The sequence below is a fragment of the Aulonocara stuartgranti genome (genome assembly GCF_965226115.1).
Source record: "Aulonocara stuartgranti genome assembly, chromosome: 8".
NCBI classification, from domain to species: Eukaryota; Metazoa; Chordata; class Actinopteri; order Cichliformes; family Cichlidae; genus Aulonocara; species Aulonocara stuartgranti.
Window position 1 is genome coordinate 30625434 of NC_138959.1, and position 20273 is coordinate 30645706.

General features: G+C 42.0%; 2 protein-coding genes across 4 annotated transcripts in view; one reads left to right on the top strand and one right to left on the bottom strand.

The window, feature by feature from the left end:
- LOC309713046 (uncharacterized protein) overlaps positions 1-20273 on the bottom strand; it is a gene marked incomplete at its 3' end in the record, with an annotated part of 462222 nt that overhangs the window by 389854 nt on the left and 52095 nt on the right. The gene's annotated exons all lie outside the window — the stretch shown is intronic.
- The window catches only part of LOC309713594 (signal transducer and activator of transcription 5B-like), a 52797-nt gene that overhangs the window by 19316 nt on the left and 13208 nt on the right, over positions 1-20273 (top strand). For all 3 annotated transcript variants that reach the window (XM_082545359.1, XM_082545358.1, XM_082545360.1), the window contains 8 exons: positions 9822-9952; positions 11028-11179; positions 12470-12625; positions 13675-13854; positions 13948-14035; positions 15806-15928; positions 16046-16138; positions 16632-16838. In XM_082545359.1, coding sequence (XP_082401485.1) covers positions 9822-9952; positions 11028-11179; positions 12470-12625; positions 13675-13854; positions 13948-14035; positions 15806-15928; positions 16046-16138; positions 16632-16838 — 1130 coding nt within the window. The remainder of the gene's footprint in view (positions 1-9821; positions 9953-11027; positions 11180-12469; positions 12626-13674; positions 13855-13947; positions 14036-15805; positions 15929-16045; positions 16139-16631; positions 16839-20273) is intronic.

The following is a 20273-nucleotide window of genomic DNA, read 5'->3' on the forward strand; positions in this document are numbered from 1 at the left end:
GAAAATGTGTAATTAAAACAAAATATCAGTTCATTTTAATTAGACTCTTTGGACTTGAACCTAACCTGCTCCGGAGCAGCTATGACCTTCACTGGACCATCGCTCTGACGTCCGTGAATAACAGGAGGGCCCAAAGTCTGTCTTTCACATCAGTGATAAATTTTGTTATTCTAGTTCTAAAATTTAATATATGATCCTAAAACAGGACACCTACAGTGTACTGCTGACCTCATATTAAATTTTTGCTAAGCTGAAATTCTTAAAAGTTGAGAGAATCAGAATCAGATCTTTGAAGCTCCACGCCAAAAAACCCGTCAAAAATTGTCCTCAGTGTAAAATTGTAAAGACTTTCATATCTCATCATCTACAGCAGGGCTGTCAGGATTTACACTGAGAGCCACATACAGCTCGATTTGATCTGAAGCGGGCCGGACTCATGACTCTGTTTTCTGTCATTGTAAAGAAGTCACATATTTAACTGTTTTTCTACATGATGAAGGTAAATCTGCTGTGACAAAGAAGGAAATCTGTCAGCACGACTTTTTGGACTGTACGAAATAAACGTGTAAAATTACAGAAAATGTTCTGGTAGCTCATTGACTGTCCAGTTTTTTTGTTTTTGTAGTTGTAAAAAAACTGAAATCTCAATAGAAACCTTTCTCTTTTTCACAAAGTTACATTGTTTTTATTAGAGACAGAGCTAAGTGTTGCAATTTGGCATTATTTTGTGAAAGTTGAAATTTCTTCGGTGTTGAATAGCAGAAATTAGCCTTTCTTGTCAGAGGTACCGTATTTTTTTGGACCATAAGGCGCATAAAGCAAAACAAAACAGTCAGATAAGTCAAACTTTCCCCAACTCATTCTTCGTGCTTCCTCCATTTCTGTACCACTGATTCATTAACGCTGTATTCTATCACAGCTGTTCTATTCCCATGTTGTTGCAGTATATGAATCACTAACTTCGTACTGTGGATGGATTATCTCAGTTGTTCTCCTGACTGAAGTTTGGTTCGTTTACAGCATCCTGCCATGCGATTGCATTTGTCTCTAACCATGAGGAACCTTCACGTTAACTTTTATCGAGTGGAAAAGTGTTAGTGTTCATCCTCCAGCTTCACTGTTTATGCTAACATAGCTGTGTCGCTAGCGATCACGTAGCACATCATTATATACCAGCTAGCCCAACTTCAGTAACCCTACAAACGTCACTGCTGTTTAGTTTCCTGTCTTCATTTATGTTGGAAGTGATAGCAGAGCTGTACGTTTGAATTTTTCAGAAATCTCTCAGTCAGAACCAGAGATGGGCAGTAACGCGTTACAAGTAACGCGTTACTGTAATCCGATTACTTTTTCCGAGTAACGAGTAAAGTAAGGGATTACTATTGCAAAAACGGTAATTAGATTACCGTTACTTTCCCATAGGAACGCTGCGTTACTAAAACCGTGATTTCTTTGCGAGAATGTCTCATGACAGTGACGTAAGCGAGTGCGACGTTCGTGACAACAGCTGTGTGCAGATCAACAATGGATCACATATCAAGTGCAGGAGAGAGTATGAGCGTGCAGCGTTTAAAGCGTGGAAGTACTGACCTTACTTTGAGTTTGATTCCATAAAAAGTGACAAAAACATTAGTGTCCGCTGTGCGTGGGAAGAACTTCTTTTTACAGCGAAAAAAACCCCTAAACTTCCAACAAGCTCCGAGTAGCTACGACGTAATGGGAAACTCACAGAGAAACTCGCGGATTCTTCCACTGACCGCGGCACACCTGCACCAGGGTAAACCTCCGCCTGCCCCACTCCTGCTTTACAGGTGAAAATAGAGCAACAGGACCGCTGATTCTTTGACTTTATTTATTTTCTGCTGTGTTTTACTTGCATCTATTTGAAAGAGTGAGTGTAAACACACACAAAAAAAATTATGTGCTGGAATGTGCAGAAAATAGGTTTAAATGTTAAACTAATTTCTTCCAGTCAGAGAATGTTGCATATAATTAAATTTTTGCTTGATGCATAAAGTTAAAAGCTTAAAACTAATAAAACAAGTTAAAAAAAGAGACTTTTCCATTTGATTACATTTTGTATGATGGATTATGTAGAAAAAGTAGAATTGGGCTGAAAGATCTATCGCTTTATCACCTCTTCAGGTTGTAAATCGTGTTTTTAAAAAGTAACTAAGTAACTAAGTAATTAATTACTTATGAAAATAAGTAATCAGTAAAGTAACGGGATTACTTTTTTTGGGGAAGTAATCAGTAATTAGTTACTGATTACTTTTTTCAAGTAATTTGACCAACACTGGTCAGAACATGCTACATCATGTTTAGGTGGAATCGAGCTAACTTCCTGCTAACTTCTAACTCTGTTAAATGTAATAAATCCTGTTTTCATGGATGCCTGGATGTTAAACTTACTTGTTACACCTGGTAAAGCAGCAATGCTGATCATTTTATTAAGGTGAAATAATTTAGACAGTTTTTAACTCTCAGTGATGCTGCAGTGTTCGTTTGACTTTGGGACCTGAATTTACGGAGTTTAGGACTCAGATTCCTCAGCGAGGCTCCTGACTACCTCCTGACTATGGCAGCCGTAAAGCTCCAACAATCCAACAAGCGGTGCGACTTCATAGCAACCAAAGTCGTACTAAAACATTTTTGGCAGATTTTTGAGCGCCGTGTAGCACATACACCACATTGTTAAGTTTGTGTATGCTGTACAGTGCAGCGAGGAATGCTCAGACCTCTACATTGGAGAGACCAAACAGCCACTTCACAAGCGCATGGCACAACACAGAAGAGCCACCTCCACAGGACAAGACTCAGCAGTCCATCTGCATCTAAAGGTCAAAGGTCACTCTTTCGAGGATGCCAATGTTCACATTTTGGACAGAGAGGACAGATGGTTTGAAAGAGGAGTGAAAGAAGCATCTATGTCCACTGTGAGCGACCATCTTTGAACAGAGGCGGGGGTTTACGACACCAACTCTCTGCCATCTATAATCCAGTTTTGAGATCCCTTCCCAGACGCCTTAACGCCCACTCACATCCTGGGCCATCTGACCTCAGGAATTCGCATGATAAGGTGGGGCCAGGTTTCACAATGAACACACCCGAAACTCTGGCTGATTGGGACCCACACCCAGTTTCACACCTTGGCTCAGGCGATTAGAGGATCATCAGGGGGTCCTTTTGTCCCTCTGTGGGGGGTTACTCCCACTAGGTTTATATCTGGGACTCTCCACCATTTGACCTTAGAACTGAAGAAGCTTCTCGGATGAGAGGTGAAACGTCTTCAAGCAACTTAAAGAAGTCCAGACGCTTTTCTTTGCAAGCTCCTTTGACTACGATGACCTGGATGACTGAGAACCTTCACAGACTATCCCAGAGAAGTGAAGCGAGTGTGTAAGTTCATCCCTGAATGTTTGCAGAGTATTTCCATGTTAAGCTTAACAGCTGATATATGGAGCCACAGCTGGACTGGCCATCGGAGCTCCATACTGAGGTGAAAAGGAAGCGATTTGTCCTGGACTTCAGCTAGAATTAAAAAATGGACACAAAGCTGGAGTTATTCTGCCTTTGCTGCGCAGTTGTATCTACTTCTCTCATTCTCTCCCCTCCCTCTCCTCTTATTACTTCCATCCATCCATCCATCCATTCGCTTCCGCTTATCCTTTTCAGGGTCGCTGGAGCCTATCCCAGCTGTCATAGGGCGAGAGGCAGGGTACACCCTGGACAGGTCGCCAGTCTGTCGCAGGGCCAACACACAGGGACAGACAACCATTCACACTCACATTCACTCACACATTCACACCTAGTGGCAATTTGGATAAATCAATTAACCTATCCCCACAAGCTGCATGTCTTTGGACGGTGGGAGGAAGCCGGAGTACCCGGAGAGAACCCACGCAAACACGGGGAGAACATGCTAACTCCACACAGAAAGACCCCGGCCTGATGGTGGAATTGAACTCAGGACCTTCTTGCTGTGCGGCAACAGTGCTAACCACCGTGCCACCGTGCTGCCCTCTTACTTTTATTACTTCAAACAAGAAATTGATCAATGATCAGCTGATCGGCTTTTCTGCCGCAAGTCCAGTCTTTCTTGTTTGTTTATCGCCCACTTTTCTCTAGAAAGAGGAGACCAGCGGATAGACAACAGCAGCACGTTTAAGCTTGATCAGCTGTTGTTAGAATTTATTTAATACTACTTTCTAGTATCAGCTGATGTTTGCTGGAGCCACAGCTGTAAAGCTGCTGGTCATGATGTCGGTTTGTTTATGTGGTGAGAGGGACACATGAAGATGAAACCAGGAGATGTCCTTACTGGATCATCAGAGCTGAACTGGTGATGGAGAAACAGGTTTACCTTTTAGGTGACATGAATGAGTTGAAAGGAAGTTATGAACTGTTTCTGAGAGACAAATAACACCAGGATCCTTTTCTATGTAGCTGACAGCTGGCAACTGTGCAGGGGCGGGTCTAGCAAAGTTTTGCCAGGGGCCCAGGTAGGGCATTAACAGGGAGAGGGGGGCACAAGGAAATACTTTTCTTTGTTATGTCATTTAAAACTTTGAATAAATAATTATCTGAATCTTACAACAAAAGTGGTTATCTGATTAAATGTATAGAAGTCCATTACTGTATATAGTAACTGTTAAGTCTAATATACCCTAGTAAGCTATAGTACTTTTTCCTTTGGGAAGATACCATCTGTGCAGTCTGCAGTTCTGTTGAAGAAAGATGTTGAATCTATTTAATTATTGTAGAAAAATAATTTATTTCTGTCCATTTGTTTTACACTTGCATTAAATTAAAGTTGATTACGTCAATTAAGGGTGGGGGGTGGTTCCCTAATACTATTAGTTAACCCTATTAGTTAGGTAGGTAAGTACTCTTTAAAATACCAGAATAGGGAGGATGGTGTAGGTTTAAATTTATTAGATTGATCAGTGATGCTGAACTATAAAATGTTTTGGGTGCAGTGTATTTTTTGCATGCAGGTATAACAGAATAGCTTCAATTCAATTTCAATTCAATTGTATTTATATGGACAATCTGATATCCTCGTGTTGGCGTTGTTCCCACATCATCATAATTAATGTTTTTCCAGGGTCCACATTACAAGTGACCAATCACCTTCTTGTGACATCATACTTTTGCGACTTCGAAAAATACCCGCCTTCAAAAACAAATGTTCTTCGAGAAAACGGCTTTTGTCCGCCGATCCAGCAATTTGAATTCCACTCAAGATACTTTTCTTTAATAAACAGTAAGCATTATACATATATTTTCCTTGAAATGGCTGAAATGGATAGCTGTTTGTTTGCTAGTGATAGGCTACTTGCGAACCAGTGTTCTCCAGAGAATTGCGTGTCAATGTATTATAATAAATGTACAGGTGAATATAGCTGTCATAAAAATGTTGTCAGGCAACATTGCAGTAGCTTCCCTAATCATTTTACAAACATAAGTGAATAGAATTTGAACTAAAAGGCCTAGACTAATGGTTCTGTGAATCAAAATATCACCTGGAAACATAATTAACTGGTCCATAGCTGTGAAACTGGACATGAGTTCTTGATTCTATGGAGATTAACAGTAATCCAGAAATTTACAAATTTGTCCTGGGCCATCGTGTTAATGTTTTAATTACACAGTCTCCCAGGGACAACAATTACACAGTGTCCCTGCAATTTTGCCTGACCCAACCCCCGGGCCACGAAACACCAAAAAAGTTGGGGAACGCTGGTCTAGAGAACACTGGTTAGCTAATGCTGTCGTCAAGTAGCCTATCACTAGCAAACAAACAGCAAGCCAAGTGAGGAACATATGTATAATGCTTACCGTTTAAAAAGTATCCTAAAAGAACTACAAATTCGGCAGACAGGCGGCGGTTTCTCGCAAGTGAAGCGGAGCGCTGGATTGACAGACAGAGGCGGGCACAAGTGAAGAAAATTTGTTTTAAGGTGGGTATTTCGAAGTCGCAAAAGTATGACGTCACAAGAAGGTGATTGGTCACTTGCAATGTTGAACTTGGAACAACATTTATTATGATGATGTGGGAACAACGCCAACACGAGGATATCAGATCGTCCGTATTTATATAGCGCCAAATCACAACAAAAGTCGCCTCAAGGCGCTTCATAGATACAGAGAAAAACCCAACAATCATATGACCCCCTATGAGCAAGCACTTTGGTGACAGTGGGAAGGAAAAACTCCCTTTTAACAGGAAGAAACCTCCAGCAGAACCAGGCTCAGGGAGGGGCGGGGCCATCTGCTGTGATTGGTTGGAATGAGAGAAGGAAGACAGGATAAAAGACATGCTGTGGAAGAGAGACAGAGGTTAATAACAGGTATGATTCAATGCAGAGAGGTCTGTTAACACATAGTGAGTGAGAAAGGTGACTGGAAAGGAAAAACTCAATGCATCATGGGAATCCCCCGGCAGCCTACGTCTATTGCAGCATAACTAAGGGCGGATTCAGGGTCACCTGGTCCAGCCCTAACTATATGCTTTAGCAAAAAGGAAAGTTTGAAGCCTAATCTTGAAAGTAGAGATAGTGTCTGTCTCCTGAATCCAAACTGGAAGCTGGTTCCACAGAAGAGGGGCCTGAAAACTGAAGGCTCTCCCTCCCATTCTACTTTTAAATACTCTAGGAACAACAAGTAGGCCTGCAGAGCGAGAGCGAAGTGCTCTAATAGGGTGATATGGTACTACAAGGTCATTAAGATAAGATGGGGCCTGATTATTTAAGACCTTGTATGTGAGGAGCAGGATTTTGAATTCTGGACACAACAGGAAGCCAATGAAGGGAAGCCAAAACAGGAGAAATTTGCTCTCTCTTTCTAGTCCCTGTCAGGACTCTTGCTGCAGCATTTTGGATTAGCTGAAGGCTTTTCAGGGAGTTTTTAGGACTTCCTGATAATAATGAATTACAGTCGTCCAGCCTGAAGTAATAAATGCATGAACTAGTTTTTCAGCGTCACTCTGAGACAGGATATTTCTAACTTTAGAGATGTTGCACAAATGGAAGAAAGCAGTCTTACATATTTGTTTAATATGTGCGTTGAAGGACATGTCCTGGTCAAAAATGACTCCAAGGTTCCTCACAGCGTTACTGGAGGCCAAGGTAATGCCATCCAGAGTAAGAATCTGCTTAGATACCATATTTCTAAGCTTTTCAGGGCCGAGTACAATAACCTCAGTTTGATCTGAATTAAGAAGCAGAAAGTTAGCGGCCATCCAGGTCTTTATGTCTTTAAGACATTCCTGCAGTTTAACTCATTGGTGTGTGTTATCTGGCTTCATGGACAGATAGAGCTGGGTGTCATCTGCATAGCAGTGAAAATGTATGCTATGTCTTCTAATGATACTGCCTAAGGGAAGCATGTATAATGTAAACAGAATTGGTCCTAGCACTGAACCCTGTGGAACTCCATAATTAACCTCAGTGTGTGAAGAGGACTCTCCATTTACATGCACAAACTGGAGTCTATTAGATAGATATGATACAAACCACTGCAGCACAGTACCTGTAATACCTACAGCATGTTCTAATCGCTCTAATAGGATATTATGGTCGACAGTATCGAGCGCTGCACTGAGGTCTAGCAGGACAAGCACAGAGATGAGTCCACTGTCAGAGGCCATAAGAAGATCATTTGTAACCTTCACTAAAGCTGTTTCTGTGCTGTGATGAGCTCTGAAACCTGACTGAAACTCTTCAAATAAACCTCTGCAGATGATCTGTTAGCTGTTTGACAACTACTCTTTCAAGGATGTTTGATATGAAAGGAAGGTTGGAGATTGGCCTATAATTAGCTAAGACTGCTGGGTCTAGAGATGCTTTTTGAGTAAAGGTTTAACTACAGCCACCTTGAAGGCCTGTGGTACATAGCCGATTATTAGAGATAGGTTGATCATATTTAAGATCGAAGCATTAATTAATGGCAGGACTTCTTTGAGCAGTTTTGTAGGAATGGGGTCTAAAAGACATGTTGATGGTTTGGAGGAAGTAATTATTGAAGTTAACTCAGAAAGATCAATTGGAGAAAAAGAGTCTAACTTAACATCAATGGTACTAAGAGTAGCTGTAGATAATATTACATCTGTGGGATGATTACTGGTAATTTTTTCTCTAATGATAAAAATTTTATTTGTGAAGAAGTTCATGAAGTCATTACTAGTTGACGTTAAAGGGATTGTTGGCTCAAAAGAGCTCTGACTGTTTGTCAGCCTGGCTACAGAGCTGAAGAGAAACCTGGGGTTGTTCTTATTGTCTTCAATCAGTGATGAATAGTAAGATGTTCTGGCTTTGCGGAGGGCTTTCTTATAAAGCAGCAAACTATTTCTCCAGGCTAAATGATGATCCTCTAAATTTGTGACACGCCATTTCCTCTCCAGCTTACGAGTCATCTGCTTTAGGCTACGTGTTTGAGAATTATACCACGGAGTCAGGTACTTCTGATTAGAGGCCTTAGTTTTCACAGGAGCTACAGTATCCAGAGTCGTACGTAGTGAGGAGGTGAAATTATCAGACTCTTGTTTTTTTTTTTTAAACGTGAGTATGAACTTATACAAAATGCAGCAATATATTTATAAAAAATAGTTTTATTGATCACAAAATATATCGGATTCATATCGGTATCGGCAGATATCCAAATTTATGATATCGGTATCGGACATTAAAAAGTGGTATCGTGCCATCTCTAGTAATAATATTGTCAAAAGACTCATGATTCGGCTCAGGTGCTAGAACAGGTTGTCTGCCAATCAGACGGGTGGTGGATCTTCAGACAGCACTGAATTAAAAACAGACATAATTCTGTCATAAAACTGTCATGAACTCAGGAACACTTGCAGAAGTTGTCTGTGTGTTGTTGTCTCTGACTCTATTGACTGTTTCTTATATAGCATGTTTATACCCCTTTAAACCCCAACCCATCGCCGGTGACAGGTTAGGGTTTAAAGCAGGAGTGAGCAACTCCAGGCCGCGAGGGCCAGTATCCTGCAGGTTTAGATCTCACCCTGGGTCAACACACCTGAATCAAATGATGAGTTCATTACCAGGCCTCTGGAGAACTGCAAGGCATCACACATTCATACATGTCCTTTTGTTCTATGCTGAAGTGCTAACATGTGCACACATTCAATGATGGGTACATTGAAGTATCTTGCCTAAGGATATTATAGGATATTAGATATACAGACTGAAGCAGCCTGGAGTTGAACCACCAAGCTTTGATTAGTAGATGAGCTGCTCTACCGAGGCCTTTGAAATAAAGGTGGGAGGGACAATACTGAACCACATACTGCAGCTGTTCCAGCAGCACAGCTTCATAGAAGAGTGCAGGTGTTGAACTGCCTGCAGTCCAGACCTTTGACTGACCCGAAACATCTGATACACCATGAAATGAAAAATATGGCAAAGCAGCGAAAAGCCTCTTCAGAGAAGAAAGGGACAACAGTCCTCTCTGAAGTCCAGCGTGGTTTTTGGTTTTTTCAAATTCAAAATGAGCTAATTTTTTCATAGATTTGCTCAGTTGAAACATTTGATTTATATTCTTTGTTCTATTTGTAATAAAATGTGGATTTAGATTTCCAAAACATTGCATTCTGTTTTTATTTAAATTTGATAAAGTGTCCTAACATTTGTTCTATGATCTGTGGCTATAAATTGACTTAAATCTTAATCAGCTCTCGGTGACTAAGTAGCAGCAGGTTTATGGAAACAGATGCTGCGTCACACACATTTGTACAAAGCTGCATGTGTTGATTAATTGTGATCGTGTTTAACATCTCCTACGTCTTGCTTTGTCAGCCCAGCTGAGCAGCTTGTCTTCACTGGCTCCAACTGAGCGCACCCAGCGGGAAACAACCCTGCAGAGCAAGCGAGCCACTGTGGAGGCCTGGCTCGCCAGAGAGGCCAGCACACTACAGAAATACAGGCTTGTATGGAGACACATCACACATACACTTCAGAATGGGTATCAGAAGATCTCCCTCCCCCTCCCTCCCTCCATTTCTTGTTGCTCTTGGTATCTAATTAGGCAATCATTTGGCAGCAGCTCAGTGCATTTAGTTGTGTAAGCTAGGGTCGTGCTGTGTCACATCCACGGTAATGCCAGTATGAAAATACCCCTGATATAAAATGTCATACCATGATATCGTTGATATATCTAGTGGTGCAAGGAGACGAGCTGGGGCGCGTCTGAAAGAGCTGCAGCAGCAGCTACATGGCAGCCTGCAGTGACTTTTACTACCTAAAACAGCTTCTGCTTCAGCAGCCTGTAGCAAAGCACAAGAAACACATGCAGATAAAATGCAGTTGAAACTTGACCAGATGCAACATTTTCTATACAGGTTGTGTAAGTGCTGTGATAATCTCTACAGTTAAAAAATAACAACAATGAAAAAATGCTGTCTCTGGTTTGAAGACGACTCCCACGGCCCATTCAGTGAACTGCTGTCAGATGTCTGCTTAGATCTGACCACGTGCGCTCAGCGCAATGATACTCCTCAATCATTGTGGGCTAGAAGGAAAACTCCAGTGTTCCTGAAAGGAACAATTATCTTTTAAACTTTAAGCCAAAATTACAAAATAACTCCATTAGGCCTGTGTGACTCTACATCAATAAATATCAGCCTAATACAATTGATAAGGCAAAACTGAGCTTACAGTTTTACGATGCTTGAGATTTGGTAGGACCACCTTTGGCTGCCAGTAGCAAAGCACCTAAAGAAAGAACTTAACACTGTTTGTCTGTTATATGTAGAGACAACACTCTCTCATGTTAGGAGTGAATGATCCAGATAAGTGAAAAAACAGTCTAAAGAACACATTTGAAAGGTCTTTAAACAATTCTTTCAAAGTCTGCTTCCTAATAAGCAAAACGGGGGAATAATGAAGGGTCAAGCTTTTAGCACACAACTATAAAAGACACACTGGCGCCATGTTAATCTGTAATTTACAGAGTTATAGTTTTCATACGCACTTGTTTCTCAGTGTGTGGCTGTACTTTGGCAGGACCTGGCAGAACAGCACCAGAAGACCTTGGGCCTGCTGAGGAAACAGCAGACTGTGATCCTGGATGAGGAGCTCATTCAGTGGAAGAGGAGGCAACAGCTGGCTGGCAATGGGGGTCCTAATGAGGGGGGGCTGGATGTTCTGCAGTCCTGGTAATTGTTGTTTTACATTCACGCATTAAAATATAATTTTACCAACTCCAACAGCTGTTTTTGTAATAGTGTAAACATGTGGAGAGTTGTTGTTCAGTAATGACAGTGATTAGGACATAACACACGAGTTTAGGATTTTCCCCCTTTTTACTTTGTTTGTTTAGTTTTATGCATATTTGTCACATAAATGTTTCAGGTCATCAAACAAATGTAGATGTAAGACAAATATAATCAGATATATATCAGAAAATAAGTAAGTACAAAATAGAGATGATTCGATTTATCCAAACTGACCCTGTAGGAAAAGAGTAGCTGGCACTTTAAAGCTAATAACTGGTTGTCCAGCCTCTGCAGCAAGATCTGTGCTGACGGCCAATTAACCTTTCACATCTCTGTGGAGGAGTTTTGGAGTTATCTTAATACAGACACACTGGAGGGTTTCTTCAGCATGAATGGCTGAATGGTTCATGCTAAAGCATCTTGGTCGTATTTGAGACTGGATTTTATTTATTAGGCCACTCCAACTTGTGCGCAGTCTCTTATTGTTGAGCTCTAACCTTCACTGAGTCCCGCCGTTCTTTAGATGATGTTCTTCTGTAACCTCCTGGATAAGTCATTGGTGTGCTCTTTGGTTAGCCAACCATTCCTGGGAATGTTTACACCTGCTCCACGTTTTCTCCATGTGTGGATAATGGCTCTATCCATGGTTCAGTGAAGTACCAGAGCCTTAGAGACGGCTTTTTCACTCTTTCCAGACTCATAGATTGGCTCTCATCTGTTTCTTTGGATCGTGGTGTGACCTGTTTCATTCTGTCAGGCAGGTCTTTTAGGTCATCATGATATAAAAAAGACATTCTGTCCATATTAACCCCAAGTTGCTCTGTAGTGCATCTGTTGGAGTGTGACTGTGTGTGAATGAGCACTTAAACGTAGAAACAAGTGCTTGCATGGGTGAATGTTGTGCAAAGCTTTGAGGGCTCAGGTGGAGTAGAATATGTTTTATAAGATTCTGCATATTTACCATTTACAGTTACAAATAAATCTGTGAATCCACAAAAACGTGTGAATGAATACAGGACAGGCTCAGACTTCTGTCTTTTTACACATTTATCATGAAAGAAACTGAGACTTACTGTTGAAATTGATCTTATTTTTCTGATGTTACAAACATCTGTTAAATGTTATGATAAATGCCTTTACGCTGATGTAAAGGACAGTATCAGCGGTTCGCCCCGCTCGATGTATGTGGCCGGTGATCTCTGGTGATCCTTCTGCTTCCTTGTTGCTCAGGTGTGAGAAGCTGGCTGATCTGATCTGGCAGAACCGACAGCAGATCCGACGCTGTGAACATCTCACCCAGCAGCTTCCTCTGCCGGGGCCCATGGTAGAGCTGCTGAGCAAACTGAATGCTGACATCACTGACATCATCTCTGCCCTGGTTACCAGGTGAGGAAAATTCAAACCAGATTACAGAGGCTCCATCCTCTTCAGATGTGGTCAGGAGAAACTTAAGAGCTTGATATGGTGACAATTGTAAGAGGTGGAGACTTGGCGTTACAGACTCTTAACACCACTTTCAAACTAATTAAAATAAAAAATATGTCCAAGTATACTGTGTAAAGAATGTTTGCAGAGAGCTGTCCATGGAGAAAAAGGCTGGTAGGCAAGATGAAGCATTGGTAAATGGACCGTTTCTTCCATAGTGGTGTTCTACTCTGAGCACTCTACACTGTTTCTCAGCGCTTCCTAGCTAACATTCATACGCCGATGTTTGCATCGGAGAGCAACATGGGCTTAGTATCTTGCCCAGAGATATTTGGCATGCAGACTGGAGTAGACTGGGATGGTATCACCAGCCTTCCAGTTAGTGGGTGACCTGGAAGAGTGTTGGTTGGCTCACAGGTGCAGAAAGGCAGTTTGACAGAGAGGTCCTGGATGGAAAAGATGTACAACAGGACGTCTGAAACTAATGATCTAGAAACTGAAAATGACAACAAAGAATCCTAACAGTGAAGGATCCACACAAACATCTGCTGACTACTGGAGAGTTATACGCGTCTCTCCACAACACGATGTGTCACATAGCGTAGGGTCCACCTGTGAAAGTGTTAGCTTCACACTGCCAGTCAACCAGACAAATTGATGGTTGACAAGACTCAGCGCTGTGACAGACATGCCAACGTCAGCTTCAGTAAGGAGCTGGGTAATCTGAGGCTGAAAGACCTGAAGCAGAGTATAGCCCAGAGCGGTCGTCATGTTCAGAGGAGCGTCACGAGCCTTAAGGCCCAAACAGGAAGAGAGGCTCAGCTTGACTCCAGGAGCAACACAGCACGTCTCAGGACAGAAGACTGACGTGTGTTTGGGACCTTCGTACTTCACCATCTGTCAGTGACTTTCTGAAACATAACCCACGTTTACATACCGAGTTTGTGTCACTTAATGCCTTTGCTTATCCTGCATGGTGTCTGTAATGTCATTATCGCTCTTCTTCACAGCACCTTCATCATCGAAAAGCAGCCGCCCCAAGTGTTAAAAACCCAGACCAAATTTGCAGCCACAGTTTGCCTCCTGGTGGGCGGGAAGCTCAACGTCCACATGAACCCACCTCAGGTCAAAGCTGTCATTGTTAGTGAGCAGCAGGCCAAGGCTTTGCTGAAGAATGAGAGTACGCACAGGTGAGGCTGTACAGGTGACATAAACATGTCGTTTTAACGTCATCATCATTGCTTTGAAGAACAGTCAGTGAGAATATGTTCAATCCTAAACAGTGAAAGCAGTGGAGAAATCCTCAATAACAACTGTGTGATGGAGTATCACCAGGCCACGGGCACCCTCAGTGCACACTTCAGAAACATGGTGAGTCTCTCTAAATAAAGCTGTTACACTTGTGCGTTTCTCGGGCATTTTTGTACGTTTTGGTTTTTTCTTTGTTTTGATTTGGGGATCATGATGGCTGTGTTCAAGCTTTTAACTTTGGTAAAAAAATAATGCAGTAGTTCAAATGTTTAATCTGGCACTTAAAGGGTTAAAGTCCTGAAAATACTTCAACGTTTGATCGTTTTGAAAAAGGCTCACGTTGGTTTAGTGATTTATGAAAAGAAGCAGACATGATTACGTAGTTCAACTAATATATATATACAGCAGGTAAAATAACGTTGAACACGTCAGCAGTTCTCTAAGTAAATATATTTCTAAAGGTGCTTTGATGTGAAATTATCACCAGATGTCGGTAACAACACTTCCAATCCAGACGTGCAAAGGAATCAAACCACAGATGAAGTTGTGTAATAATACAAAGTGACACAGGGACATTTATTTATTACTTTATACAAATGTTGGTGATGACAGTTCATGGCAGCTTCTGTATGGAGAAACCAGTCCCATCATTGCTCATGACTTTGACCCACTCACCACACAAACGGTCTCTAAATCCCGAATGCTCCGTGGATCCTTCCCACAGATTCGGCTCAGGTGATTGGCTGGGCCGTTCCAGCAGCTTTACTTGATTTCTCTGAAACCAACAGTTTCCATTGGCTGTGTTTGAGATCATGGTCTTGCTGAAACATCCATCCTTGTTTCATCTTCATCATCCTGGTAGATGGCAGCAGATTTTAATCAACAATGTCTCCATTCATCCTTCCTGGAGTTATATTTAATGTCTCAGTGCTGTACGCTGAATAAACAGCCCCCCACCAGGATGCTCCCACCTCCAGACTTCAGTGTTGCTGTGGTGTTTTTGGGGTGAAGCCACCCAAACACGGTGTGTTTACAGCCTTCAAAGAGTCCAGTTTTGGTCTCATGTGACCAAACTATATTCTCCCAGCATTACACAGACTTGTCTAAATGTTGTTCAGCAAACTTTAAACACACTTCAACATGTTTGTCTTCAGCAGTGGAGTCTTGGTGGCTGAGTGCCTCACTGCGGCGGTCCCCAACCCCCGGGCCTCGGACCGGTACCGGGCCACGAGAGTTGAGGCTCAGGTGTGAAATGTCTGGTTTTCAGCGTTATTTTGTTATTGTTTTTTATCATTAACTCGGTTTTCCTGGGTCTTTTCACGTGTGTTATGAATAAATCTTCTTTTTTTCGGCACCGGTACTAGTTTTATTTTGTTGTATTTATCCGCGACACCTTAAAGGCCGGTCCGTGAAAATATTGTCGGGCATAAACCGGTCCGTGGCGCAAAAAAGGTTGGAGACCGCTGCCTTACTGCACTTTAAAACAATTGTAGCTGCTGATTCCCGGTGGTTTGTAGCTCTCCATCAGCGGCCCTTTGCAGTTTTTTCACCTGTCGGTCTGAAATCTTGTGGGGAGCAACCACAGCGACACAGCACAGATTAAAGATGGTACACGTCTCCTTTTCTTGACCAATGTCACTCTCAAACTAAACTGTTTCTATGGCACAGTGCAGTATGCATAAATGTTGATGACTGTTAGGACATAACAGAAGATGTAAATGTGATATATGCATGTTTTTATTTTTGTCTCTTCACTGTGACTGCATAGAGGAAATCCATCTGTAACAGATCCACTCTGACAAAATAAATGACAGACTGAATGTGATTATGAGTCACAACATTTACTGTAATCAGATAATCTGGTTAAATGTTCGTGTTTGTGTGTCACAGTCACTGAAGCGGATCAAACGCTCGGACCGTCGAGGTGCAGAGTCCGTGACAGAGGAGAAGTTTACCGTTCTGTTTGAGTCCCAGTTTAGCATTGGGGGCAACGAGCTGGTCTTCCACGTCAAAGTAAACCCCGTCTCCGTGTCTGATCTTTTTTAAACATGAGTTAAACATGAGCAGCCACATTTACTAGAGTAGACTGGAGTTTATAATTGAATTGTGGTGTGTTTCTGTAACCTGCAGACTCTGTCCCTGCCTGTGGTCGTCATTGTGCACGGCAGCCAGGACAACAACGCAACAGCTACGGTCCTGTGGGACAACGCCTTTGCTGAGCCGGTAGGTTGGCCGCCCCTCGTTGGCTGGTGACCTCAGTGCCTTCTTTAATGTTTGAGCACGATTTATGTTGTTTTTCCTCTGCAGGCCACGACAGCAGACTTGTGATTGAAGAGCAGGCTTTGAGCTGTTCAAATGAATTTTACAAAAAATTCACTTGAACAGCTTAAGAATTACAGCCTGTATATTAAATAAGATGTAGCTGAAATGCCAACAAACTGGGGGTTCTGCTGAAGGGAAGGCCTCACGCCTACAGAACTATGTTCTGTACAGACTAATGATGCTGTGGAACCTGTGCCAGGCTGACTAACCCATCTCGTCCTGTTTCTTTCTGCCATAGAGCTCCACTGCTGTCCAAATACTCGGACGTGTCCTCACGCAGCCTCAGTGTTATTCTGTGACCTGGAATAAATCCACATATTTTGAAATAAACAGTGAATATGTGGAGACAAATAAAATGCAGTTGGAAGCTGAACTTTTTTCCTCCTCTCATCAGGGCAGAGTGCCGTTCATTGTGCCAGAGAAGGTGCTGTGGCCCCAGCTGTGCGAGGCCCTCGATATGAAATACAAGGCAGAGATGCACAGTGGGCGTGGCCTGTCAGACGACAACCTGGTCTTTCTTGCACAGAAGGCTTTTTCAAGCAGCAGCAACAACTCTGACGACTACCGCAGCATGACCATATCCTGGGCCCAGTTCAACAGGGTGAGTCCCTCCTGGGAAAACAAACAAAAACAAACAAACAGAAAGCTCACAACTATGGGACAGAGCAAGTATCAACAAATAACCACAACATGGCAGGTCATTGTGACCACAGAAGCAGTCCCAGGTGCACTCAGGGCCTTTCAAGGATAACCTCAGACATCCGAAAACCAAACACAGAAAATACAATAACAATAATAATAATAATAATAATAACAATAATAACAATAACAATAACATAACAACATTGATAATTACAGAAAGAATTTTAAAAACAAAGAACTCAAAAAAAAGTGAGCAAAACAGAAAACCCATCATGTGAAACCCCCCCCCCCCCCCTTTACCCCTGTATGGCTCTCAACCTCATCACATTCGTGTATCCAGACAGCCCATATTTACACCTATCTATAGAAACTCTCATGCACAGGAATCAACACCCCCACGATAAAACTGCAGCATTCAGGAAACCGAGTCAGGAGGGCCCAACCGGGGCTCAGCTCAAGGCAGACCCAGGGGGATTTGCGTCACCTCCATGATCTGTTAGGTCCAGAGACGGTCGTACTGCCAGGAAGGGGCCCCAGATTTTTCCAAAGGTTCCATATTTCCCTTTTACACTGTGCGATATCTTCTCAGGTGTGCAGTAGCTCATTAATCCCGTGTCTCAGTGTTGGGGAATTTTCAGCTTCCCAATGTAGCCGAATACATTTTTTCACTGCACTACTCACAAGTAAAATAAAATATTTCTTATGATAATTCACGTTGATAGAACCTGTGTCACCTATAATCCATAGTTTTGGGTCCAGTCCGATTTGGGTCCCCATTACCCTTGAGATTGTTTCAATGGCCCGTCTCCAGGACTCTTCTATCACTGGGCAGCATGTGCAGGAGATCACCATCTGTCACCTTACATCTCAGACATTTGGGGGAATAATTATTATCAATTTTATGTAACCTACAGTGGGGCAAAAAAGTATTTAGTCAGCCACCGATTGTGCAAGTTCCCCCACCTAAAATGATGACAGAGGTCAGTAATTTGCACCAGAGGTACACTTCAACTGTGAGAGACAGAATGTGAAAAAAAATCCATGAATCCACATGGTAGGATTTGTAAAGAATTTATTCGTAAATCAGGGTGGAAAATAAGTATTTGGTCAATAACAAAAATACAACTCAATACTTTGTAACATAACCTTTGTTGGCAATAACAGAGGTCAAACGTTTACTATAGGTCTTTACCAGGTTTGCACACACAGTAGCTGGTATTTTGGCCCATTCCTCCATGCAGATCTTCTCGAGAGCAGTGATGTTTTGGGGCTGTCGCCGAGCATCACGGACTTTCAACTCCCGCCACAGATTTTCTATGGGGTTGAGGTCTGGAGACTGGCTAGGCCACTCCAGGACTTTCAAATGCTTCTTACGGAGCCACTCCTTTGTTGCCCGGGCGGTGTGTTTTGGATCATTGTCATGTTGGAAGACCCAGCCTCGTTTCATCTTCAAAGTTCTCACTGATGGAAGGAGGTTTTGGCTCAAAATCTCACGATACATGGCCCCATTCATTCTGTCCTTAACACGGATCAGTCCACGGCAGTCTGAGGTACACCTGTGCACTACTCATGATGTCAGATCAGCATCCTGATGTGGCACACCTGTGAGGTGGGATGGATTATCTCAATATAGCAGATGTGCCCACTACCACACATTTGGACTGATTTGTGACCACTGTTTGGGAGGGATGGTTATATTGTGTATCTGGAATGAATTTTAGGTCTCTACGTCCATCCCATGGGGAATGAGAGCAGTAACAAAGGTGTTGCGTTTATATTTTTGTTCGGTGTATATAGCGCTTTACTAGTCCCTAAGGACCCCAAAGCACTTTACATATCCAGTCATCCACTCATTCACACACTGGTGATGGCAGCTACATTGTAGCCACAGCCACCCTGGGGCGCACTGACTGTCGACCCCTCGCTCAGATTTATACAAATCTTCATAGAACCGTTTAAACTCGGCCTTTATGGGCGCTGATTCATCAAGAAGTTTATCATCTTCTGTTGATATTGTCCGTATAAATTTATCAGATGTTTCTTTCTTAATTTGCCAGGCCAGTAGTTACTTGTTTTGTTTCCATATTCGTAGTAGTGATGTTTAGTTCCTGCCATGGCTGCTTCCGCTCTGCTGACGCATAAATTATCATATTGCATCCTTGTTTTTGTTAATGTATTGAGGTATTCTTCCTTTTTTGTAGCAATATATTCCTGCTCCAAGTTTTTAATGTCAATCTCCAATTTAGTTATCTTCTCTCTAACTTTTTTAACCTTATTGGCACCGTATGACATAACCAAACCTCTCATATAGACGTTGAGAGCTTCCCAGATATTGGCATGTGAAGAGGAATTTGAATTGGCATCTAGGAATATTTCAATATTAGTGTTCATATATGAAATAGTCTCGTAGCATGTAACTTTTAAACCTCCACCTGTGGGTTACAGGTTGTGACATGTTGGTAGCCCAGGAGAGTTTGATGGGATTATGGTCTGAAAAAGTAGCTGCTAAGTAGGAGCAATCTATCACTGTTGCCGTCATATGTTGTGGTACAAGAAACATCAATTCTAGAGCGTGTATTATGTACTGGTGAAAAAAGGAAGTCCCTCTGGCCTGGATGAAGGTTTCGCCACACATCAGTTATGCCTATATTAGAGCTGGGCGATATGAGATTTTTTCATATCACAATATGTTTTTTTCATTTCAGGCGATAACGATATCTATCACGATATCAGCCAAATAACTATATTTGTAAGATTTAAATGTGCCGTTGCTCACAAGTAAAATGTGAAATAATCAGCAGCTTGTTTTTAAATATTTATTTCCCATAATAAGTTCAACAGGGTAGATGTACTTAAGGAACATGAGACTTTTTCAGATAGATAAAGGCAAATATTGCAAACTACACAAAAGGCAGCCGCTAAAGCGTTTAAGTTTCAAAATAGAACAAACGAAACAGACTAAATTGTCAATTCCACTTAGAAACAAAATATTAATTCTAAAAATAAATCTTAGTTTGTTTTACAGAAGAACAGACAAAACTGACTAACTTTTGTCAATATCAAATAAACTGAGAACTAAAAGGAAATTCTCAATCTCTCCTTGTTGTATAGCTGAGCTTTTCAAACAGTTTTAACAGTTACTTTAGTCTGACAAAAGCCGAATGACGAATTAGCGCTTCCAGTCAGAGACTGAGGCTACGTCCACATGTACACGGGTATTTTTGAAAACGGAGATTTTCCGTTTTCGTTTTAAAAAATAATCCCGTCCACACATAAAGGCAGAAATGAAGGAAAACGCTGCTATGAACATGCCAAAGCAGCAGGTGGCGCTAGATTCCTAACCGTGCAGAAATGTTGGCCAATCAGAAGTCTAGAAGCCTCAGTGGGAAAAAGT